General features: G+C 37.4%; 1 protein-coding gene across 2 annotated transcripts; it reads left to right on the top strand.

The window, feature by feature from the left end:
* Positions 1-24,957, top strand: f5 (coagulation factor V). 2 transcript variants are annotated; one of them, XM_066686198.1, is made up of 25 exons: positions 1-189; positions 873-955; positions 1,124-1,246; positions 2,209-2,421; positions 3,344-3,505; positions 4,163-4,384; positions 6,641-6,806; positions 6,904-7,084; positions 7,227-7,323; positions 8,586-8,791; positions 9,466-9,616; positions 9,694-9,906; positions 10,068-12,630; positions 14,372-14,534; positions 14,626-14,862; positions 14,988-15,204; positions 16,260-16,439; positions 16,538-16,654; positions 20,182-20,253; positions 20,341-20,426; positions 21,631-21,786; positions 21,881-22,025; positions 23,485-23,636; positions 24,130-24,312; positions 24,465-24,957. In XM_066686198.1, the coding sequence occupies exons 1-25, from the start codon at positions 47-49 to the stop codon at positions 24,609-24,611; spliced, it is 6,378 nt and encodes a 2,125-aa protein (XP_066542295.1). In that variant the 5' UTR covers positions 1-46; the 3' UTR covers positions 24,612-24,957. The 2 variants fall into 2 exon arrangements, with proteins under 2 accessions (XP_066542295.1, XP_066542296.1); XM_066686199.1 differs by lacking the exons at positions 21,631-21,786; positions 21,881-22,025; positions 23,485-23,636; positions 24,130-24,312; positions 24,465-24,957 and adding an exon at positions 21,504-21,561.
* The last annotated feature ends 786 nt before the right edge of the window (positions 24,958-25,743 follow it).

Below are 25,743 nucleotides of genomic sequence, written 5' to 3'. Positions count from 1 at the left end.
TGCACTTTAGAACAGACAGGGATTACCTGGGTTTCCAGGCGGAGATATGAGATTTTTTTCCAGGTCGGGGGCTTGCTGTGTATCAGCCCTCCTGGCTTTAATTACTCACTGTGTGACAGCATTGGAGAGGCACTACTATATTGCTGCAGTTAACATTAACTGGGATTATGGCGCTAATGGACATCAAAGGTATTCTCTAAATAATTTATATGTTGCTTAGATCATCATGCTTATGACATTATAAGGGTTTATTATTTATAAGCATTTGATTTATCATGCTTATGACATGGAGGGTTTATTATTTGATCACATTTGAGTTAAAGTCAGATGCACTAATATTTTTGGAGTTAATTTTTACAGGGATTACAGGGTTAATGCAAAACAAAGTTATCTGAATTGTTGGAAATGGTGCTAGTTTCAACAGTAACCTTTACAGGTTTACTTACTGAATTAAATGCTTTTCTTAGCAACCACCTGGGAAACATCAGCAACCACGAAACTGCTAACCCAAACTGCTAACCCAAAGAAACTGCTATACTAACCAGCTGGAATTACTTAGCATCCACCTGAAATACTTTAGCAATTACACTTAAGTATTTTTCAAGTTAGTGTCAAATATAGTATTGTTATAGGCACTTTGTGTCCTTGTTGACTTCATACGTAAACTTTCATTGATTTTTTTCAAATCATTCAACTTTTCACAGTCAACTTTTCACAAGTGTAATTTCTCTATATACTTTTCCTCCCATCCCTGAGTAGAATTTGTTTGCTTTTCCTTTGATGTTTAAATTTTTTTTCATCAATAATTTGAAGCATTTTCTCATGTTTAGAATAAATATTTCTGATTTCTGTTTATTTCCATGGAATCTTAGGGCTGGTCCCACCTACAGAAAGGCAGTGTACAGAGAGTATGAACCAGGATTCAAACAGGCCAAGACTCATCCCTCATGGTCAGGTATTTAAAATAATGTCTCCAGACTGATGGTCTCATGAAAAAAACATGACGTCACCCTGTAGTCACAGCACTATAAACACTACACTAATGTGAATGTCATCGTCTGCTACACTTACACAACTATGCATAAACAACAGAAAGCTAATCATTCATTTCACATGTGTTAAGGGCTGCTGGGTCCCACTCTGCGAGGCCAAGAAGGGGATACCATCATCGTCACATTCAGAAACATGGCAGATCATCCCTGCACCATCCACCCACATGGCATTGCTTATGGAAAACAGTCCGAAGGTCAGTGTACTGGACTTTATCAAACTGGATTTTATCTAAAACCTGCTCATCCAACATTCTTTTTGGAAATCAAATGTCTTTACATTGGATGTTGAAACACTGGTGTGAGGACCTGATCACAGTCATCAACGAGCATTAGTGAGGTCAGGTACTAAGGCTTGCAGTAGCTCTGGATTGCAAAAGCCACTCATGCTATCACTCACAGATTATAGTTCCACTGCTTCACTGCCCAATGCTGTCCAATTAATTCAAACATAGGCTTGGTTTTGGGTAGAAATTAACCAAAAAGGTCAGGTTTAGGATTAGGGCCAGATTTAATATCCACCAACTACACAAGATTCAAAAACATTCAAAAGTCTGTTGAAGTGGCATTTTGATTACCTTCGGAGATGTCTTTTTTTCATATGAGATGTGTGATGGTGAAGAACCTTTGTAAAGTTTCATTAAGTTAGAGGTAAAAATATTTAACCATTAATATATGTAGTATTTAGTGAATCCTAAGTTTGAGTTGCACTTAAAATAAAATAATTCACCTACATTTTATTTATTATATTTTTTTGTTTTTATGTGTGTGGAAGATGTTGTACATAGCTTTCAGGTGTTACTCATTCAGTTGTGTTAACAAATCACTTGCACAAACAAGTTTTTTCCAGACATATTAACCACAGATTTGTTCAAAGTCCAACATGAAGGAAGAAAAAGCATTTGTTAACCCCCTCTTAGATTTACACATTTTAGCAAAATTGAATTAAAAAAATATCAAAATTCAATATTACTGAAATATTGTCCTTAAATTGTGTTAACATGAGAAACAGACCAATAGGAATGAACAAAAAATATCAATCCTTAACTCCACATTAACATACTCAAACTTAATGGTGTTTTCCTTGTGGAGCAACAGGAGGCCACAATATGCAGCCGATGAGATGCTAACATGTATCTGCAAATCTGTCATTTATTAGGGTCTTTATACTTTGACAACACCTCTGAATTTGAAAAAGAGGATGATGCCATTCTGCCGGGCACAGAGCACACTTACACCTGGGAGGTGACCTCTGAAATAACCCCCAAAGCTACTGACCCTCCTTGTATCACCTACATGTATTTCTCCCACCAAGACATCGTTAAAGACTACAACACAGGACTGATCGGAACACTGCTCATTTGTAAGAAAGGTAATTTCATTTAGTCTTCCTCATTATTAAATGTGCAATTGGTAAGCTTTTTTCACCTGTGATCACATTATAAAACAGCTATTAAACTGACAGACTATGTCTTTAATCTGTCAGAATGTCTGCATTAAAAAAGCAATCTGTAATACTGATAGCAAGCATTTAAATGGGCATTGCATTCCACATTCAAAACACTGGACAGCGTTGTCTGCCCCCTCCTCCCCAAACAAACAGCTCACATTTCCTGTCTGTGGAAGGCTGAACCTTCACAAAATTAGCACAAGCTGAGTTCAAGAAATTTGGAACTTTTGGTTCCACTTTAAATAGGTGACTATCTGAGGCTGATGTGAGCTTTTGAAATAGACTTATTCCTCAGTTTCTTACTTTACAGCACACACACCTGGCCCCTGAATCTGCCATAATTTCTCACTTTATTCTTTTATAATCCACAAATAACTGTTTACATAATTTAATTGGTTCATTTAATTTAATTCCAGCATGCTGTTTTTATGACTGCTAGTGTGTCTCATACCTGGCAACTCTGACACTCTTTAAAGGAGAATACACTGTCTGCAGCAGTGCTATCAGAGACAAGTGATTCAGCTTAACATGTTTTCTTAATCCTTCATGACACATGCTGATCATCTTAGTATAATAAATAAATTAGGGATGGCCACCCCTTGTGGAAGCATAAATTGGTTTATTTGACACTACGTGATTTGATCCTTCATCAGATGTGAGTTGCAATTCATTTTTTAAAAAAATATAAAAAACTGTAAAATTATATTTTAAAAAGTTTAAAAAATTTTCTTTTGTTGGCTAATATATTATAGCAAACATAAAAAAAACTGATTACTCCAGCTGTGTGCTCTTTTCCCCCTGATGGTCATGCTGAAGGTCAGTGTATTATGTACTTTTTCTTCAGGAAGTCTTGATGATTCAGAAAAACAGTTTCGTTTTCAGAAGGAGATCATGCTGCTGTTTGGTGTGATTGATGAAAACTACAGCTGGTACAGCAAAGGAGGAACTATACTTAAGGAAAATGTCAAGTATACCATCAATGGCTTCACTAATGGCACTGTTCCTGGTTAGTTAACTCATTAACACCCATGTTAGGGACATTATTCTAAATTGAAAATATGTTAATTTCCACATGTCAAAGAAATATATTTTATTGTAGCAGGCATTTAACACTAGGTGAAATGCTTTATTAATGTTTGAAATAAAGTATCTCTAAATTAATGTTACATTAATATATATACTTGGTGTTTGACCTTAAAAATGGAAACAGGACACACGAGGCAGCCATGATGCTATGGGACACCCTTTGGGTCTTTAACGCCTACATTACCGTCCGTGTTTACATGTAATGTTTGTACTTCTTAAGGCGTTTAAACATTTTAAGGTGACAGAAAATGCCCCGATAACACATCACTTTTGGACGTTTAGATGATAAGGGACTTCCATACTATTGTTTGGTGCCAATATACCCACCCCTTGTTGACCACCCATTTATGTTTCTCTATTGCCATTTATGTTTATGTTTATCTATTAATATGTGACAATTATCCAAATGTGTCTACAAACAATGTTAAATACATATTTGTATCTTAAACAAACCCAGAGTTACTCCATACTCTCATGTAAAAATAGTGTTATTAAAAGTTGCTTTCGGAGTTATAGGTGTAAATAAGGGTTTCATTTATCCACCATACATACACTTATATGACGTGTTTGTTTCCAGATCTTAATATATGTGCACATTCCCGAGTATCCTGGCACTTACTGGGCATGAGCTCTGAGCCAGAGCTCTTCTCAGTGCACTTCAATGGACAGGTTCTTGAGCAAAGTAATCACAAAGTGTCTTCAGTTGGCATCATCAGTGGCACTGCCACAAGCGCAGAGATGGTGGCAGCTTACGCTGGACGTTGGCTCATCTCTTCTCACATCAGCAAACACCTAGAAGGTAACACCTGTCTGAGATTCCTGTGACTATCACCAACCTGTTAATTAAATAAACAGAACTAAAATTTCAGGCACATTTCATTATAATTCAGTAAATACATGAATCAGAATTATTCCTTGGTTATAGAAGTGTAGAATAAAGTTTGGGATTTGTATCCCACCTTGGGTATTTAAAGGTAATGTCTATGATTGTGGAAAACACTTTTCTCATTTATTTATGTTCAGAAACTGCATATTTTAAAAAGGTAGAACAGTATGTTTGAAGAGAAAATATTACTGCTGTTTGTACATGGCTTAAGTTTAGCATGCCTGTAAGTTTTATTCACTCTCTGAATTACTACAGAAGCTCATTTGCAACTTAAGTTGTTTAGCATTTTCTGTCTGTTTACTTTCATGCAGTTACCGCTCGCTGATTTAGAGTCAGTTTAAACTGTATCAAAAATATATCAATCAATATTGCCCACATAGAGCAATAACCTCATCTCTGTTTATGCTTTTCAATGCTTGAAGAGGATTTTTCATGTTCTAAAATCTCAAAAATGCCCTTTTTTGCCATGAGCAGAGAGGAAACCTAGCATACAGGGCAGACTTTTTTTTCCCAACTCATTTACAGCCACTGGGGATTCATAAACACACAAGACAGCGTGCAAAAGACTGGAGAACAGCAAATGATGAGGAAACATCCTCTGAAATTTATAAAAAGTTTTTTTTTTTTGTTAAAATGAAGAACATGAACATTGCCTTTAAGTGGTTAATTTACAATCGATTAATATATTAATGATAGAGTCATAGACTAATAAATGTTTCATTCGGCTAACTCTTCATCCCAAATGAAATTGGACAAGACATTTTGGTTTCAAAAGCTTCCTTCTGTCAGTTTGCACTTGCGCTACAAGTCTAATCTGTCAAGATAAGAATGACATTAAAAAAAAAAATGCACAAAACTGTTTTTCTAAAGCATCAAGAGGAGTTTGACTGCTAATGTACCATCCTATGGACTCATTAGCCTGTTGAACATGAGTGAGTGAGTGAATGAGAAAGCGATTCTTGTCTAAAGATCTGCATAGTTAACATATTATAAACACTAATCGCCAAGTTTAGTCATACTGTTTTTATAGACTTAGTCTCATGTACTCTTAAGCAAGTTTATTTCTGTAATGTGGCAGCTCACCCAGGGGTGGATTTGAACCTCAAACCCTTGGTTTGGGAGCCTAAAGTAAACAGGGTGAGCTACCAGAAGAGTACTGGAGAAAAAGGACTCAAGTGCAGAGACACACAAACAACCTCTCTGAAAGTAAAAGAGTGCCAGGAAGAATGAAACAAAAGAGAGGAAAAACTTAAGATATCAGGGGAAACTGATCAGCTCAAAATTACTGAGCAAAATGGAAACAAAGGCAAGAAAGATTTTCCCAAAACAAAAGGAAGAAAAAAAGAGAAACGAAATTCAAAATAGCAGACAGTCACTGCAAAAGAATATTTATATATCAAAAATGAGAAAAAGGAAAATATTGAATTCCAAAGAGGGAAACCAGAGAAACCCTCAGACAAAAACTCAGAGGCAAAGCTCTGATGGAGAATGAGAAGATGAAAAGGGAGACACAGCAGAAAACTCGAGGGGCTTTACCATATTACCAACCAGACTTGTGCGGCACTCTGATAAGAGAAACCCAAGACTGAGCACTGCAATGACGACAGGGTTCCCTTAAATAGGAGTGGCCCAGGTGGAACCAGCTGCCTCAAATTTAGGAAGAGTGGCTCTATGTCTCCCTCTAGTGGCTGGGGGTGGCTTAACAGGCAGCCTTGCCCCAGCCCCAGGCAGACCTCTTACAATTTCTGACTTCTCAACATGTTACCTTGTAGCTCCAGTGCAACAAAAAATATTCCAACACCAAATATGTTTTGGCTGATCAACCTTATTAGAAACAAACATAATACCTTTTATATACTGATATACCATTAACCTACAGCCTTAGTCGAAACAAGGGTACACTGTGTCATTGACATGCACTGATTAGCAGCCATTTTGGAGCATTTTGTTAAATGTAAAGGCCTTAATAAAACTAATGTCACTTAGATAAGTATCTAAAGTTTAAATTTTATCTAAAATATTAATTTTAAAATATGAGAGTATGCCCTGTGAAGGACTGGCTATATTCCTGCCTTGCGCCCAATGATTCCAGGTAGGCTATGGACCCACCGCGACCCTGAACTGGATAAGCGGTTACAGATAATGTTTTTTTTTTCTTTACAATTTCAGCTGGAATGCATGGTTTCCTGACCATTAATGTGTGTGAGGAGTTTCCTCCACCGAAGCGAAAGCTAACCATCCAGCAATCACGCGAAAGCCAGGAGTGGACATATTACATAGCTGCAGAGGAGTCTGTCTGGGATTATGCTCCTAATATGCCAGAGAAAATAGATGGGTATACAAACCAAGCACCATTTACTTATTTTTTAATAAAACATTCCTTGATCTTGCCTTTTTAAATGCTCATACTGTAATCATTCCTTCTTACCCAGGGATTTCCGGGCCACTTATTTAAAACAAAGTGTAGAACGGATAGGTAAGAAATACAAAAAGGCAGTTTTCACCCAGTATAAAGATGAGTTGTTTAAAGAGAAAGCATTGAACAAGCAGAGAAAAAAGGAAGTGGGAATTCTCGGACCTGTGATCAGAGCTCAGATTCGAGACATAATAAAGGTAAGTAAATCTAGAACGAAATACACAACCATAACCTGAGTTTGACATGTCACCACAAAGCAATTCATTAAGTACTGCATCAGAGGAATCACTTTTTCTAAGTTAATAATCTTGATCACTCACATTTTTTGTGTGTTCATAGATTGTGTTTAAAAACAAAGCATCACGTCCATACAGTATCTATCCTCATGGATTGACTATCGATAAATCTGCAGAGGGAGCCAACTACCCAGAGGGAGGTCAGTAGAATGCCTGTTTTAGATTTACGTCATATCTTTATGGTTGTCTAATATTTAATATACGGTGTCCTCATGAGTCCCATCACAACAACATTTACAAAGCAAACTAAAGCTCAGAACACAACAGCATTAAGGAGAACACAAATACATTTAAAAAACGTTGCATTGAAATACGCAGCACTGAAAATAAAACTGCATTGAAAAAAAATTTGGATTATAGCTCACACCAGAAATGCCCTCAACCGCATGGGGCACTGTATATGTTCACTCATTGTGATTGCACCAAAAGCCTTAGCAAAGCCAGAAATGCAAAGTCAAAGATGGAGAGAAGCGGTGGATAGAAGTTTATAAACTAGAAAGCTTACTGTGTCTCTAATCAGGTCACTTCTATCCACCGCTTCTCTCCTTCTTTGACTTAAGCATGTTCAGTGTATGCATGATGGATAAAATCCAACAGATGTCAGTTCAGTGTTTACCATACTATGTACCTATGAAATATTAAGTGATTTTACTTTTTAGTTGTCATGTAAATTGCATTCAAAACACATAAATTGATCATTGTTTTTAATTATGACTCAAGTTTACTGCTTTACTAAACAGTCATATCTAATAAGTAGTCCATACAACCATCAGATCTCAGTTCAGTGTTTTCCATACTATGTACTTATGAAATATGAAGTGTACTGTATAGTTTTTGAGTAAATGGCATCCAAATTTCCCAACATTTTAAATGGTTTTCAATGGCTGGTCAAGTTCCATGCTCCATGAAATTGTTCTTTCTAATAAGTAGTCCAAGTAGTTCCGCTGTGAGCTACTCTACAATGCAGTGTTTTTTCAATGCAGCATTTTAGAAATGTGTTTATGTTTTCCTTAACATTGTTGTGTTCTGAGTTTATGCAGCTTTTTTTTCTGTGCAGCACGTTTTTCAATGCAATGTTTTTAAAATATATGTGAGTTCTCCTTAATGCTGTTGTGTTCGGACCTTTTGTTTGCTTTGTTATTGTTGTTGTGATGTGACTCAGGGACCCACCGTATGTGATACACTGAACAGAACTACATACCAGGTACAAGACTAGCATGATAACATAACTAAGCAAAACAGATTAAAACAAAACTAAACGGTGATAGTGATAAAAAAATTTTTTTTATTAAAATAAAAGGATAAATAAAACCACAATTCTAATTTTTACACCTGTAGTCTTTAGATATGTGTCTCAAATCTGTAGATTAATTTATTTTCAATGTCAAATATCATCTGAAAGGAAATCAAAGCCATGCAGTGCAGCCCGGGGAGACTTACACATACGTGTGGCGAGTCATTGAGGATGATGAGCCTTTACAAAATGATTCCAGGTGTCTCACCAGGATGTACCACAGTGCAGTGAACACTCCACGAGACATCGCCTCTGGCCTTGTCGGGCCACTCCTCATCTGCAAGAGCCAGTCCCTCAACACCAGGAACGTCCAGGTAACTTGAGTTACTTGGTCCAACCCTCTTTTGTTGCCTCCAGATAAGTAATTCTGGACATAACTACAGCTAACAACTCAACTGAGGGGAAGTGGAAGAGTGAAGTTGTTATGTGATTCATAACCAAGACTAGAAACCAGTGCTGTAACTGAGAGCCAATAGTCAGGTGGTTACATCCAAGTCATCTAGTTCCGTTATTCGCTGTTCACTATTTACTCCAAATCAGCCAGTAATACCCATAATAAATATGGCAAGATATTCTGTTCTCAAGTCGTAACAAACAGGCATTGTGTTATGCATGAATGATTACAAATAAAATAAAAGGCAAAGGGATTTGAATCGCAGTCTTTGGAGGGAGTGGGTGACATCTATCCATTAAAAGAAATGAGATAATATAACATTCAGTTTAAAATAAAATGCAAACATATTGGCTAAGTGAATGACAGATGTGAATGACTGGGTGATTGTTCAATGAACAGGCACCATGTCCAGACTTTTGCCTTTTTGGGTAGGATTCACACCCACTGTGACCCTGATCAAGATAAAGCAAGATGAATGACAGATACAGAGGTGAAGTGTAAATGCGATGAGTTACATAAAGTTGCCTCATGGGTAGAATGAGACCTGGAGTTTAGACTGAAGTCATTAATTTGTAAAATGTTGCATTTTTTCAGCTCAGGTCTGACAAGGAGCAGCATGCAATGTTTACAGTTTTTGATGAGAACAAGAGTTGGTATCTTGATGAAAACATCAATACCTACTGTGGAGATCCAAAAAGAGTAAAAAAAGATGACCCAGAGTTCTATAAGTCTAACATTATGCACAGTGAGTAGATGGACAATTGCACATATTTTTCTAAATGAATTTCATTAACTATATAACAACCTCATGAATTCACACAGCAATCAATGGTTACGTGTATGAAAGTGGCCAAGTCCTGGGATTTTGCAATGGCGAGATTGTGACATGGCACGTGTCTAGTGTTGGGGACCAAGATGGCATCCAGACCGCCACCTTTTATGGCCACACATTTGAGCTGAACAACAGAGAAGAGGATATCCTCAGTTTGTTTCCCATGACTGGAGAGACCATCTCTATGAAAATGGCTAATGACGGTTAGTATGTATACAATGGTGCACAGGAATGATTTTAATGTTTTTATATGTTATTTTATTCCTCAATGCTGAACTTTTTCAGGAAGACTGAATTATATCACAACCATAACAATATCAAATGCATGTATCCATAACCAAGACCTTTTCTTCTCTTCTTAAAGGTATCTGGCTATTGGCATCACTGAACACACATGAAACCACGAAAGGAGTGAGACTGAAATTTAAGGATTTGGAATGCTTTCGAGATTATGTCACTGAATATGACGATAGTACTGAGGAAGATGATAAAAATACCTACTTTGTGTGGAAACCCGCTGATGAGAAAGAGGCCACCAAAGTAAAACCAACAACAAAAACATTAAAAAATGCGGTTATTGATGAGGAGACAGACCTGTACGCAAATTTGCTTGGTCTAAGAACATTTAGTGACAAAGAGAACAGTACAACTGACATGGAGGAACTGGATCTTGGTTTCTTGGACCATGATGATGGGATGCAGCCTGAACACAGCAAGCCTAGCCTCAATCGTGAAATCATGAACTCAACCAGTCCTGACCAAGAAAACCCCAAACAGAACCAGTCTTATTCCATATTATCAGAAGATGGTTTTCAAGCAGAGAAACATACAAATAAAAGTGAACCTAATGAGACATGGCTAAGTTATAACGTTACTCTTGAGTCTGCTGATGTTACAATGCCAAACAACCCTATAATTAATGAAACTATTGGAGTCTCTACTAATTCCAGTACAATTCAGCTTCTCCGAGATAGTGACACAAATATCAGCACAGAATACACGCACAATTCATCACAGTTGACAATAGAAACAATACAACTTCTACCAATTCAGACACTGGAGGGTCTTGAAGAGAGTGCAACAGAGACAAAGACTGCAGAATTGTCTATGATGAACACTGTGGATGTAGAAGAACATGATGAGAGTGCAGGTGACTTATTTATATATAGTGTGTCTGCTAATACGTTTCCTGTCAACAGTTCTGGGAATGAAGAGTTAGAAGAGATTGTGCTTTTGGGTGGTAGTGACCCAGTGGAAATTATAAGTGATGAACCTACAGTTGAGTACAAAATCTCACCTCAAGCACTTCCCAACAACACCACACTGGAGCTGCTGTGGGACACAACACATGTGGATCATGAGATCAATAACACAGAAGTGAGTTATAAATTGTTGAATGAAACAGGTCAAAAATTACATGGCACCGAAACAGATAGTAGAGGCAGTTTCAAGACCGTGGTGGAGTTTCAAGGATTAAATAGCACCCAACTGGAGTATGAATTAACAAATAAAGAAGCCCAAGAATTCAACAGCACCCAGTTTGACTCAGAATTCCAACTGCATGAGTCCCAAAAATTGAATGAGCAAGATCAAGAACTGAATAGAACTCAACTGGATTTGGAACTCACACTGCATGATTTTAAAATATTAAATGCCACCATTTTAGAGTCTGAAATCATTACTCAAGAAGCCCAAGAATCCAATAGCTCACAATTTGACTCAGATTTTAAACTGGAAGATTTTGAAGAATTAAAAGCTCCAGTATTAAATAGCACCCAACTTGACTCCACCCAAGTGGACACAAGTTTTTCACTGGATGACTTCTACGAATTAAATGAAACAAATCCTGTGTCAGATTTGGCAAATGAGCATGTTCAAGAATTCAACAGTACTCAAGAATACTCAGAAATGTCAAATATCACCTTGTCTGTTTCTGACCAATTAATTGTAAGTGAGAATACAAACAATACGAACTCATCTCAAAATGTGACATCATCTGACTTTGGGTCCTTCACTGACTATCCAGATAATAAGACAGTCCCTCAACTTGGGAAGTTTGTGAACTTATCCAAAGAGTTCAGCTCTGAAAGCCTGGAAGATATTATCTTTTCCAATGGCAGCATTACATCTCTGGAGAGTTCTTCAAATGGTACATGGGGTAATGATTCTGACATTGGAGGTAAAGAAGGCAAGAATTTCACCACTGACCTAGTTTCAAACAGTAGTTCAGAGGAGATTATGCCAGAAACTCATGAAGAAGTGACAGAGAGTCGTGAAGAAGTGGTCATCTATCTGAGGGACAGCAACAACACTAAGGTCATTGTCGCCAGCCCTCTGTATCCACAAGGAGGAAACTGGAGCTATGAGGGCAAAAATGAGGTGGTGTCAATGGAGATCTCTGATGACATAAAAAAATACATCACAGATGAGTCTAAGCCAAAGGTGCCAAGCAATGAAAAGGAAGCGAAAAAGATAGTACTAAAACGGGTGATACCTGTCAAAGGTTTTGGCATAAAGACAAAAAAGAGGATTGAGTACAAACCACAACCTCGCAGTGCTCTCTCTCCAAGAGGATTTTCTCCCCGGGGTTTCGCTCCATCAGAGCATACACAGACAGAAACCAGACCTACTTCTAGTGAGGAAATGCTTGGAAAAACCATAGTTATTGGAGTGCCCAGGACAGATTTTAATGACTACGAACTGTATGCTCCCAAACATTGGCAGGATTATGATACTGAAATTATAGAACATACTGAGCAATATGAATATATTGAGTACAAAGATCCATATAGCAAACAAGGAGACATACAAGTTAATGTGGTTGATGAAGTAGCTAAACATTCCTTGCAAATGGCTGGAAGCAAGGCCAGGCCCTACTACATTACTGCTGAAGAAGTGGACTGGGATTATGCAGGTTATGGACACAGGTATTTTTTTTTATTACATATAGTAAGTGCATTGAAAGCTGTATTGATGCATATATTGTATTATTGTTTACAGTTTCCAAATTTAAAAAGGTGTGATGTTATTCACAGACTTTTAATTAATTTACAGAAGAACACAGTGCTAGCCAAAATGTATAGGGACAGTCTGGCCAAGTAAAAATAATGCAAACATTGCTAGATCTGTTGCAGCGCCTTTATGCTTGGGGACAATAGTTACAAGACTGTGATTTTTTTGGTTTATAGACTATAAAAGGAGTCATGAATAGGTGGCCAACAGTCCGAGTCCAGACCTAGACACGGTCCTATCCAGACCTGGACCTGTAACTGATAAACTATTAAGAGCTGTTAAATTTTTAACAGAGTTTTTTTATTAACATTTTCAGACTCTACTTGTGAGTTGGCACTCCAGGAAATTACCAGATTAATTGCATGCATTTCTGCATATCACATGTGAGGCTACTCGGCCAATCAGATCTGTGCATTATGATGAGCGTTGTGACTTTAATGAGTGACACACACAGGGCAGGGTTCTAGACACTGCTGTCATGGGGCCAGTAAAAGTAGCCCAAGGGATAAAAGAACTTTTCGGACACTTTCAGGATGAAAGTGAGGGAGGGAGAATTTGGAAAACTATATTTGGGCAAATATCTGTCAGCTTTGCAGTTTATATTCGTCCCATTAACTGGCAAAGTAAGAAGGAAACCTAATAGCTTATATTACTGCTAGGAAGTCAGTTAGCATGTCTGTACCTGGCTGCTAGAGGTTGCAGCTTACAAAAACAAAGTTTATTAAAGTGTGCTATTAGTATACTTCTTTTAAACTAAAAATTAAGCAAGGACACTTTGAATTGACTTTTTATGTACTTATCAGTGCTATACTTAATACAAAAATAGTTACGTATACTTGGCTTATACTTGACATGTATACAGTCAAAGGATAGTCTAAGGATATTTGGAATAAACTTGTACTAAAGATTTTGACTGCAGTACACAACAAGTAATCTATGTATGTTTGGCTTGTAGACTGGGGTGGAATTGCTGAGTGTAAATAGTACATGGGTGCAACTGTACACACTGTTAACCAATGAACACAGAAATAGAAAAACATTTGGCTGATTTTATTGAAAAAGCATCTTCCAAGTTTGAGCAACATGATTTCATACCTAAAAAGGAAAAAAAAAATACGAAAAGAGCATAACTACTAAAACTTTGATATTTGTACACTGAGGACACTTTGCTTCATTATAACTTGTTTAATTTGTATGATCACTAAGTTAGACCCTATCCACTGATGGGATATTTACCCAAAGAAAAGTTATGAACAAATACTATGAACACAGTAGAGTTACCGATAAACATAAACTGCATTTCGAAGTTTCTGGACTCTGCAGTTAAAACCTCAGGTTAGCCTTAGAAATAAGGTGAGGTTTAGGGAAAGTTACACAGGGTTGCCATATATTCATGTCTGTTCCTAAACAATTTACAAATGGCACTTTAGTATATAGTATATAGTATTGTAACAGACATAATCTATATTATAAAAAATTACAACTATAAGTGGTACAGAAATATATAGTCAACTATACCTATATACTAATTTGCTTTGAGTATGCAGTATGCAGTAAAAATATAACTTTATAATCATGGATAAACTTTAAAAAGGTGCTATACCTCATAGTTTGTCTGGAAAAACACTAGCTTTTTTCTTGTCTTTCTCTTTAAAGGAGGGAGAGCAAAGACTCAAAGAGGCCCACACAGTTCAAGAAAGTGGTATTCAGGGAGTATTTGGATATCTCCTTCACCACTCCGTACATTCGTGGAGAAGTAGATGAACATCTGGGAATCCTGGGACCAGTCATTAAGGCTGAAGTTGAAGAAACCATATATGTAAAACTGCACACCTATAACTAAGTGTAAATATCAAGTAGAACATTAAATTCTAGAATGTAACCTAATAACAGCCTGTTGCCTACTGTAGATAGTGTTCAGGAACCTTGCCAGCCGACCATACTCCCTGCATGCAAATGGTGTGTCATATGGAAAGAATATGGAGGGACTGAAATATGAAGATGAGTCTCCTTACTGGTACCGGCAGGATGATGCAGTTCAACCCAACACAACTTTCATCTATATGTGGACTGTAAATGCCAAAGCAGGACCACTACAAAGTGAATCTGACTGTCGAATATGGACCTACTATTCCGGAGTGAACCCTGTAAGTACAAATGGTGCACTGCACTGTGTCTGTAATGTGTATGTGTGTATATATATGTGTTTGTGTGTATATATATATTTTTGTTTTTTTTTTACTATTGAACATTTTACTTTTTCTCCACACAGGAGCGAGATATACACTCTGGGCTAATTGGTCCTCTTTTAGTCTGTAGGAAGGGTACACTGAATAAAAACCCCACAGACACAAGGGACTTCATGTTACTATTTATGACATTTGATGAGAGTAAAAGCTGGTACTATGAGAAGAACCGGGAAACTCTAGAGAAGACTGACAGAAAAGCTGTGTTGGACCCAGAATTCAGCAACAACATTAAATTTCATGGTATTAATCATTAATTAGATAAGTTCATCATGTGACTTCATTGCTCACTCAATACAGTATTTATGCAAAATTACAGTCAAAACTGTATTAATTGTGTTAAAAAAATTGTGTTAATAGGTGTGTAAAATAATTGTTTAATTTTGTCTGAATTTAGCATTCATGCTTAGCAGAAATTAGTGAACTGACAATAAAAAGTTATTTATTTTCCACACACCCTCTAAACACAAATTAAAACCATACTGAATATAAACTGCATAGCTTTAAGTCCACAGTGTTTGATAATATGTCTGTAGTTTTGCCTGTAGAATGTTAAGGATAGCATATAAATGTTGTGTATAATCTACTTAATTAGACAGTGTTTCGCTTTATTTGGCTGGTCCAAATTCACATCTCCAGATGCTTAGCTGATAGATCTAGTGTACCTCTGATTTTCTATCAGTAAGCATCTTCATAGAAAATCCAGATGTAAATTGTTCTTCTACCATGTTGTAATATGTTTTGCCCACTTCTGTGAGAATGGTGATGTTTTGTTACATGTCTACAAAACACATTGTATGGCGATAAGTTCATGATTATCTGGTATTTGTTAAAGACACTTCCTACATGCCTACAACTGACAGTCAGTTGATAGTTTGTAGCACATCTACAGAAATAACACTGATAGCAAATATTTCTGCATTAATTCTACTGAACAGTCTACATGTATTCTACTAAATAATTAATAATCATTCTACTGAAGTGTTCTACTGATAGTATGTTCATAGTCTATTGATAGTTTGTAGCACATGTACTAAAATAACATATTTCTACAAGAATTCTACTAAACTTTCTACATGTATTCTACTGAAGAAACATACCTCTGTAATAATATAATTTTGACTAAGTAAAATTTTCTGTGATTGTTCATATGCTTATTAAATTACCTAAAACAGGGAGTTTCCTCAAATAGAGTGTAAGAAATCTAGGCAAGTTTACACATGCAGTGTGCAATGCAATGAGTTTAAAAGACTATAGTTATAATAACTCCTTTTTTTTTCTTATAAATATCTTTTCAGCTATTAATGGAATTATATACAGTCTTAAAGGACTCCGCATGTACACTAATCAACTGGTCAAGTGGCATCTGATAAACATGGGCTCTCCCAAAGATTTCCACAGTATTAACTTTCATGGCCAAACCTTTGTAAACAAACACACACAGGACCAGCGACAGGGTGTCTATCCACTTTTACCAGGTTTGTTTATTTATGATTATGTTTTTATTTGCAACTTTAGTTGCAAATTCTTGAAATAATCAAGCTATTTCTTTTATATTTCCATTTCTGCTGTGCAGGAGGCCTTGCGACTCTGGAGATGTGGCCCTCAAAGCCAGGCTTGTGGCTGCTAGAATCTGAGATTGGAATCTCTCAGCAGAGAGGAATGCAGACTTTGTTTTTAGTGTTGGACAATGGTAACAACTGCTTTTACCCTTTTTTACCCTTACTCCCCAGTACTGAGATTAATTTAATGGCCTCTTAATGACTAAAGTATATACTATGTTACCCAAAATTTGTTGACACCCACTTCCCCAATGTTGATTCTGAAATCCAGGATATTAATAAGTCATTTGTTGCAATAATTACTTTGCATTAAATGTTGAAACAATGCTGAGAGGATTTGATTACATTCAGCAATACTTCTGGATCACAAACAATACTTTAAGTCATCTAAGTGGTACTGCATACCACTTTGGTCCACCTTGTAGATGTAAAGTCAGAGAGAGTAGCTCATCTGTTTCTATTGGTCGTCCTCTAGCGTTTTATTACAGGACTCTTCCCTCAGGATAGTATTAGCAAAATATTTTTGGTTGGTGGGCTATTCTCAGTCCAGCAGTAACACCACCACCACATCAGTGTCACTGCAGCAGTGCAAGTTATACCTGCTCTGTGTGGTCTTGAGCATTAAACAACAGGGGGAAAAAGGGCAAACAATGTTTGTAGAATAGTGTATCAGTTAATCAGTTATTTGGGAGCTGTAACTTTTAGTCAGTTGCTGCTAAACGTGTCCATGGACAAACATTTCAAATACAGTAGGAGCTGTTTCCATTTGTAGCCAATGTGCATGTTGCTCTAAAATGTTTAAAAGTATTAAACAAAAATATTTAGTTCCCTGCTCTACATTAAGGACTCTACATATTATTTAAACATTTAAAGCTGGCAAAGGGAATGTCTACGATTGTGGGGAAACACAGTTCTAAGCTCCGCATCTTTTAAAATGGAACGGTATGTTTGAGGGTTTAACCTGTCTGAAAGTTTTTATTCACTGTTTGAATTAACACTGAAACTCATTTGTACCTGACGTTGTTAGCTGTCTCCCAAGTTTGGAGGCATTTCCATCTTAAGTGTTCTGAAACAACAATAATAAGTCAATATTACCAACCTATGGAGCAGGAATAGAGCGTATCATTCATTCATTCATTGTCTTAAACCGATTATTTAGTTCAGGGGCACAACGGGTCCGGAGCCTACATAGAATTATTGGGCGCAAGGCAGGAACACACCCTGGAGACACACTCACACATTCACACCGACGGACACTTTTCAGTCACCAATCCACCTACTAATGTGTGTTTTTGGACTGTGGGAGGAAACCAGAGCACCGGGAGGAAACCCATGTGGATATGGGGAGAATACACCAAACTCCTCACAGACAGTCACCTGGAGCGGGACTTGAACCCACAACCTGTAGCTCGATCATGCCGCTTCTCTCTATTCAACATGTGGCATGGCTAAATGCCTAATAGTTCTGTATACAAAAACATGGACTCTTGCAGCTTTTAAAGACAAGTAGTGGTCTTATAGGGAAACACCCACTATAGAGTGGGTGGAACCCAGGTAGGGAGCATGTGATCCCTAGGGGAAGATAAAAGGGAGCGCACCTAAGTTAGTTCACTTCCACTTTGTCTAAACGACGGGACGGCGGGAGTTGTCTGGTGCGTTGCGGCCGCTACTAGGAGAACTTGGTCTGTGTACGTGTATGTGTGCTGGTGCCTGGAGCCTGGAGCCTGGAGCCAATCGCTTGAGAACTAGAGAAGCGCAGGTAGCTGAATCAACGGTTGGAGGCGTTCGTGTTGCTTGACTGCCGCCTACTGAGACATTTTGTGTCAACAGAACGTTGGTATATCAATCATATTGACAACAGCAGTGTCTTTTTACTCGGAGTGGGGCTGCAGCCAGAAGTGCTGCGGGCCACTGTTTTTCTCTCCCCGTGTATTGGTTTTTTTTACATATGTGGACATTGTTTTAGCTGAGCCACTTGTTACTATTTTACACATTAAAAGGTTTTATTAATACTGTTTTGGGGTTTAGGCCTTAATGCTGCTAGCTGTAACGTTTTATGATAGCATATCATAGGCCGTTTTTATGTAGTTGCACCCAGGAAGGTGCTTCTTGTTGTTTTAGTTTTCTTTCTTTGTTTTGTGGTCAAGGGGTGGGTCACCCCAGGTGCTCTGGTTGTGCTCTTTTTGGAGGTGGTTTATTGTGGTGCTGTCATCTTGCTTTTGGTGACCGTGGTATGATATTGGTTTTGTGTGGTGGTGTTATTGACTGCATGCCTAGTGTGCAATTCAAAGGGCTCTGTGGGTTGGGCACTTCCTTGGCCACATCTTATTGGTCTGTGATATGTTACTTGTTGTCTATATGTATATCAGCTTAAACCCCATACAGCCTTTTAGGAGTATCTCCAGTGTTTATCTGTTTTAATTAACTGAAATAAAATTTGTATTGATACTTGGCATCCTGAGTGATACACGTGTGTTATTGTCTGGCCCTCACATTCATTCGGTTGAGTGGCCTAGCAAGGGGTCCCCTTTCCCATAATATAGGGGTGGCGTAGTCGATTTATTGAATACCGTGGTCGTGCACAGTGTTAGCCTTGGGCGTCTGGGGTGTGGTACACCGCCCACCATAACGTAACATCCCCGCCCAGAACAGAGCTGACCCTGGCACAAACATAAGGAAGATTAGGCCATACCTAACTCAACATACAACACAGCTCCTTGTTCAGACGTTAGTAATCTCTCGTCTAGACTATTGCAACGCCCTCCTGACAGGTCTTCCGGTCTGTGCTGTTAGACCGCTACAGATGATCCAGAATGCTGCAGCACGCCTGGTCTTCAACCAGCCTAAAAGAGCACATGTCACGCCCCTATTAGTTGAGCTGAATTGGCTACCCTTAGCTGCTCGCATCAAATTTAAATCACTAATGATGGCCTTCAGAGTATTCACTGGCTCTGCTCCCATCTACCTCAATAGACTCTTAAAACCATACGTTAGCGCCCACCCTCTCAGTTCCTCAAAGGAGCGCCAACTAACATGACCCGTACAGGTCAGTTGAGGCTATTCTCATCTCTGGTACCACGCTGGTGGAACAAGCTTCCAAGCACTATCAGAGCAACGGGAACCCTTTCCGCATTCAAGAAATCCTTGAAAACCCAGCTCTTCCGAGAGTATCTTTTGCACTGAATGTCTTTCTTTAATGCACTTATTACTTCCTGGCATATTGCACTTAATGTAAGGTATTTTGTATAATTTGTGCTGTAGTTCGAATGTTAGATCCTCTTTTGTAAGTCGCTTTGGATAAAAGCGTCTGCCAAATGCATAAATGTAAATGTAAACAACCTCCGGGTCCCTGGGGCTGTGTGACTGCAGCACTACCTGCTGTGCTACCTTGTCACCCTTACTAGCATAGTGACATTGAGGCTTCATAAACACATTAGACTGGTTTTCGAGCACACAAGCAGACTGGAGAGCTAGCAAATGGCGAGGAATTAACTTCTGAGTTTTATAAAAAGTGTGTTTAAATTATGATCGCAAACTTTAACTTTAAGGTGAGGAATGGATTTTGGAAATTATGAAACTGCATGTGTATTTGAAATCTATCCAATACAGAGAGTTCTTGCTGATCTCAAGACTTTCTAAATGTGTTTTTACTTTGTAGTGTGTGAACACCCTCTTGGTCTTACATCTGGGACTGTTAAAGACAGTCAAATAACAGCATCTGACAGCAGAGGTATGATCCACATCCTCACTCTATTATAACGTATGGCATATTAATAAAAACAATTAATAAAACAATTCATTTTATTCTGCCTTCAAGGTTACTGGCTGCCTAATTTGGCCAGATTGCACAACATGGGAAAATACAATGCATGGAGTACAACAACCCTAGGCAGCTGGATACAGGTATAATTGTGTAATGGCTTTATGAATGCTACAGTTTGCTTAGATGTGCTAATATACACTATATTTCAAAATATTTGTTAAATCAACTTATCCAATATTTCGTCTGAAGGGTATAAATAGCTAGCATGTCCTTTTTACTGCCTCTATTCTTCTGGGAAGGCTTTAGACTAGATGTTGGAATATGTCTGCAAGGGTCTGATTGTATTCAGCCATAAGAACCTTAATGAGGCCAGGTTCTGGTGTTGTATGATTAATGCTAGAGCAGAAACTCTAATACCACTCATCCTAAAGACATTGCATTGAGTTCTAAATCACTTTAGAGAACGCAGTTCCACTATTTCACAGCACAGCACTCCAGAAAACAAAGTTTGCCTGTTCCACTGCCTAGATCAAAATGATGTGCCTCCATTTTGTAGATGAGAATTGACACAAGTACACATCTTTTAATTCCAAGCTCCACTGGAAATTATTTAAACATTCATATAAAACTGCAACTACTTATAGAAAACACAAAAATAAAGTGATTATGCTTGACAGTAATTGTTAAACATATTTTCTTCTAATTGCTTCCCTGCACCAAAAAAAAAAAATAATAATTAATACAGCTCCCTGAGAGAAAAAGCCTAAAGCTTGCATATTTTGCATCCCTCTTTTTACACATTTAATCCCCTCATTTCTTCAGTGACTGGCATGAGCTTGCGCTATATGTCTCATCATATTTTCTTGTTCATTTGCCTTGCCTTTGGGAACTACTGGCATATAGTGACATTAGTTGCTCAGGCGCTCTACAGTGTTCCGTGTCTGTTTATGCTATTTATGGCAATAATACAAGTGAAATTTTGTTCAAAATGGCTGCACCTTAAGTAATCTGAATTAAAGGAACACTTGGTAAGATTTGGAGTCCTTGCATCTGGGCTCCCTCTACCACTGCAGAGTGTAATTCACTTTAACACACTGTCCTGAAATCAGTGGGTAGGGGTATGGCTTTTCTACCCTCCTTCAAAAGTTACATAGTGCAGTTTCTGCAGTGCTGAGCCCAAAGTAGCAACAACAGTAGCCCTGTTCTCTCTATCACAGGTCAGTGAATCATCACAATGATTTTAAAGCTGTAGATTTAAGGTACAAATACTACTTAGTGTTACTTTTAATAATATACATTTGTGTATACATTGTAGTCACAATAAGATGTTGCCTTGCTCACCAGGTGGATTTCCTGAGGCCAGTGGTGATCAGTAAAGTGGCTACTCAGGGAGCCAAGCAAATCTTCACTTCTCACTATGTGGTAAACTTCACCATCTCATACAGCACAGATCGCAAGAGGTGGATTTTCTACAAGGGAGACAGCAAAGCACTCCGAAAGGCAAGGAGATGCTTCAGAACTGCCTAATATATAATAATATAATATATAATTATTTCTTTGTATATGCTGATTGTCCTTTTCCTATTCCCCAAAGACGTTTGAAGGTAACATGAATACACAGGAAGTGAAGGAGAATATTTTCTTTCCACCCATAATCGGACGTTTTGTGAGACTTTACCCTTCCCATTCATACAATTATCCAACTGTTCGAATGGAGTTCTACGGCTGTGAGTTAGATGGTACGTGGGCCAGACAGAAACTTTTAACATTCTTAGATTTATATTTTTATTTCAACAACAGCAACATTGAGATAAACCAAAGGACTAATACTGACATATACAGGGACTAGGCCTGGACTATAATATCAATATATACAGTACTGTGCAAAATTTTTAGGCACCAGAGATTGAGATTTAAAAAGTTACTTATCTGAGCAGTAAGTGTTTATTTGCTAAAAAACAAACAAATAATGCCCAACATTAGAATAAAACTAAATAACATTATTCCAGTAAGTGTGGTATTTTGTGTGTGAATGTGTTGGTTTAACTTTTTCCAAATCTCTCCTCGTGGCAGTCCATATTTGAGGTTATCATACAATACCTAGCTTTACCAGTTAATAAATAATGATTTTAAATAACGTGTGCTGTTGATTTAACAAATTCACGTAATCAAGGAGAATCTGAACAAACATTGTTCTTCAAACTCACTCACACCTACTATTTAGTAGTCCTGCACAGTGGTCAAAGGGATTTTAAGCCATTCTTCTTGCAGGACAGTGGCCAAGTGGAGGAAAACCTTTCCTGACTCGCTCCTCCAAAACACCCCAAAGTGGCTCAATAATATTTAGATCTGGTGACTGTGCAGGCCATGGGAGATGTTCAACTTCACTTTCATGTTCATCAAACCAATCTTTCACCAGTCTTGCTGTGTGTATTGGTGCGTTGTTGTCCTGATACACGGCACCACATTCAGGATACAATGTTTGAACCATTGGAGGCACATGGTTGCACTGGTGCAATGTGCAATTAATGAAGATTGGCCACCAGGCTGCTCCAATTTATCCATGAAACCTCCCACACTAAAATGACAGGTGTTTCAGTTTCATTGTCTAACCCCTGTATATGTATGTGTGTGTGTGTATTTTATATATATATATATAATTCTTAGGTGCCTAAGACTTCTGCACAGTAATGTATATCGCAATATAAAATGTTTCAATAACAATGATATGATTTGCAATATTCGCATTTGCAATATTTCAATATACAATATTTACAGCAACTGACTGACGGTCATTACAGGGCACTGCCATCGCATGCTATTTTAAAAACTGACAAGGACAAGTGGTCTTTGTTTGATGATGATGTCATATTGCTTTCAGTTCTTGGCAGTTTTTTTTGTGGCTTATATTGTTCATATCAGAATCATACCTTATTGTCTGAAATTAGGAAATATATTGTGACATAAATCTTGGCCATATTGTCCAACTCTAAGAGGGGCAAGTTGACTTTTTTTTTTTTTTTTTTTTCTGTGTCAATCATTCGTTCAGTGGCCTGCACCCTCAGGGGTAACCTCCAAGTTATGGAGCCAGTCTTCTGGTTCTCAAAATATTTGGCCTTATTTTGACCACATAAGCATTAGCTGTACCTTACTCTCAGCTGCAAACCCTAATGCATTTTTTAATTTGTATGCATGCAGGATGCTCTGTGCCACTAGGAATGCAGAGTGGACTTATCAAAGACCATCAGATCACTGCTAGTTCTGTTTTCAGCCACTGGTACTCAGGGACTTGGCACCCTTGGTATGCCCGACTAGACAAGCAAGGGACCACCAATGCTTGGCAAGCCAAGGTAAGAAGCCTTTAAATTTTATTTAATTTTACATGCTCCATCAAAAATCTAATTACAAACCCAAATCCAAAATTCTGCTGAAAACATTTTTTTTTATCAATTATCTTAAATAAAGAAAAAAAAGTTTTTTAATTTTATGCTACTTTTCCATCTGATGCCTGCAACACATTCTGAAGATATTTGGACAGAAATATGTTTATCACCATTAGGGAATTTTTATTTTAACAATTTTATGGTGATTGAAGACTAAAAGAGCTGGTTTTGAAGGCTGTTTTTTACAGGGCTTTTTGTCATACTTTGTCTTTTGACCTTAGACCTTTCCTAGATGCTGCTTATTTAACAAATATTTACTTCATTATATCACTATATTTTTCCATAAACATTCTAATCAAAATCTAAACCTGCAGACATCATGTTGCTAGCATCAGTTTCAAGATAATGAGAAAAATTTAATCAATGAGTGAAATGATAAATTATTTGTCACCATTTACAGAGCAATGACATGCAGCCATGGCTTCAGATTGAACTGAGCGCAGTCAAAAAAATCACAGGAATTGTAACACAGGGAGCAAAGACCGTAGGCACAGAGATGTTTGTGACAGCATTTGTGTTGGAGTACAGTGATGATGGCAAGAAATGGACCAAATACACAGATGAGGAGGACTACGAGCAGAAGGTATAAATCTACATCATTGTACCTGAGAAAATTAAGGTTTTTCTCAGTTGTTTATTTATCATTTTCAACATTTAAAAACAAAGTAAAAAAAAAAAAGAAAATTAAGGTATTAATCCAGTGTAACTAAAAGGTTTCTTATTTTCCTTTTGCAGATATTTACAGGAAATTTAGATAATAATCTGCATATGAAAAATTATATCTACCCTCCAATATTCTCCAAATTTATCAAGATTATTCCTAGAAGATGGCAGAAGTCAATCACCATGAGAGTTGAGCTGCTTGGATGTGATTTTGAATGATGGACAGTGTAATTTGTTCTTTCAATGCTGTTTGAGATGATTAATAACAGCAAATGTGGGGCATTAATTTTCTATGTTTTCTTTATTATTGTATTATTTGTAAATGTTAATTATGTATTAAAAGTGTCTGGGTGATGATAATGGCTTTTGTTCTTTCAGTAGTTTAAGGTGTAGGATGTAGGAGTCAATAAAAAATTATAATTTCTTCAATTCCATGCACTTCAGAATTGACAGACATTACCAAAGCTTTGGACATATGTTCAAATTAAATGAATCATCAGATTAATCTGCTATCATAGTTTTGACATTGCTGTACATATTGATAATTCTGCTTTTGACAAATTGGAAAACAAAGCACAGGGTAAATCAGGACACCCTTTAATTTCTTTGAAATGCTACATTATCACCTTCCCATTCAAATAACTTGCCCTTGATCCAATATGGCAGCTTTCAAGATGGCGGCCATGTTCTGGACATAACCTAAAGATAGGCCCCCTCACACATTACTTGCTGGGGTACTCAGTTAAAAGGTGTCCTGCAACTTTTCTTACCCTAAATAATGTATAATTTCTAACTAAAAACCATTTTGACCGTACACAAAGTTGTCTAAAGGAGCTGACAGGAGAAAAACTCAAAATGTTCCTGTTCCCATACATGAATTTGTCAAGTATTAAATTATATTATTTTATTTACACTCACATCTTGTGTACCTAGGGAATAACTGTTGATAGCTTGTGAGGTTATGTCAAGACTTTAATACCTACCTTTATTCAAAATGGTTTCAAATTATATTAATATTTTAAAATTAACATTGGCCAAACCCCTTTCTCTCAATACTCACCTGAGCGCATTTCATGAGGTACAGTAAGATTTTAAACATAACCTAAACCAATAAGAAAACATGGTTTCAGAAATAGAAAAAGAAACTCTGTGCTATAAAATTATCACACCATTTAAACCACCTTTTTCATATTGACAGCACCAGTGTACGTATACGTACCTCTGTTTAAAATAATGGGTTCATCTTTTTTTGGACCCTGTGTGACACATCTTGATGCCTCTGGCGTGCAGCTGGCTTCACAGTTTGTTGGTTGTAGGCACTTCGGGTGTTCTAATAAATATGCACAAAAAT

This window comes from Hoplias malabaricus, chromosome 12 (genome assembly GCF_029633855.1).
Source record: "Hoplias malabaricus isolate fHopMal1 chromosome 12, fHopMal1.hap1, whole genome shotgun sequence".
NCBI lineage: Eukaryota > Metazoa > Chordata > Actinopteri > Characiformes > Erythrinidae > Hoplias > Hoplias malabaricus.
The sequence above is the reverse complement of the archived record's forward strand: the minus strand, read 5'-3'. Positions and strand labels throughout refer to the sequence as shown.

Bases quoted from the DNA above. Each gene is read 5' to 3' on its own strand.
- f5 (XM_066686198.1), top strand. From the start codon at position 47: ATGAGATTTTTTTCCAGGTCGGGGGCTTGCTGTGTATCAGCCCTCCTG. The intron at 22,026-23,484 runs GTACGTGGGCCA...GTATGCATGCAG, and splicing joins CTACGGCTGTGAGTTAGATG to GATGCTCTGTGCCACTAGGA. The intron at 23,637-24,129 runs GTAAGAAGCCTT...CACCATTTACAG, and splicing joins CCAATGCTTGGCAAGCCAAG to AGCAATGACATGCAGCCATG.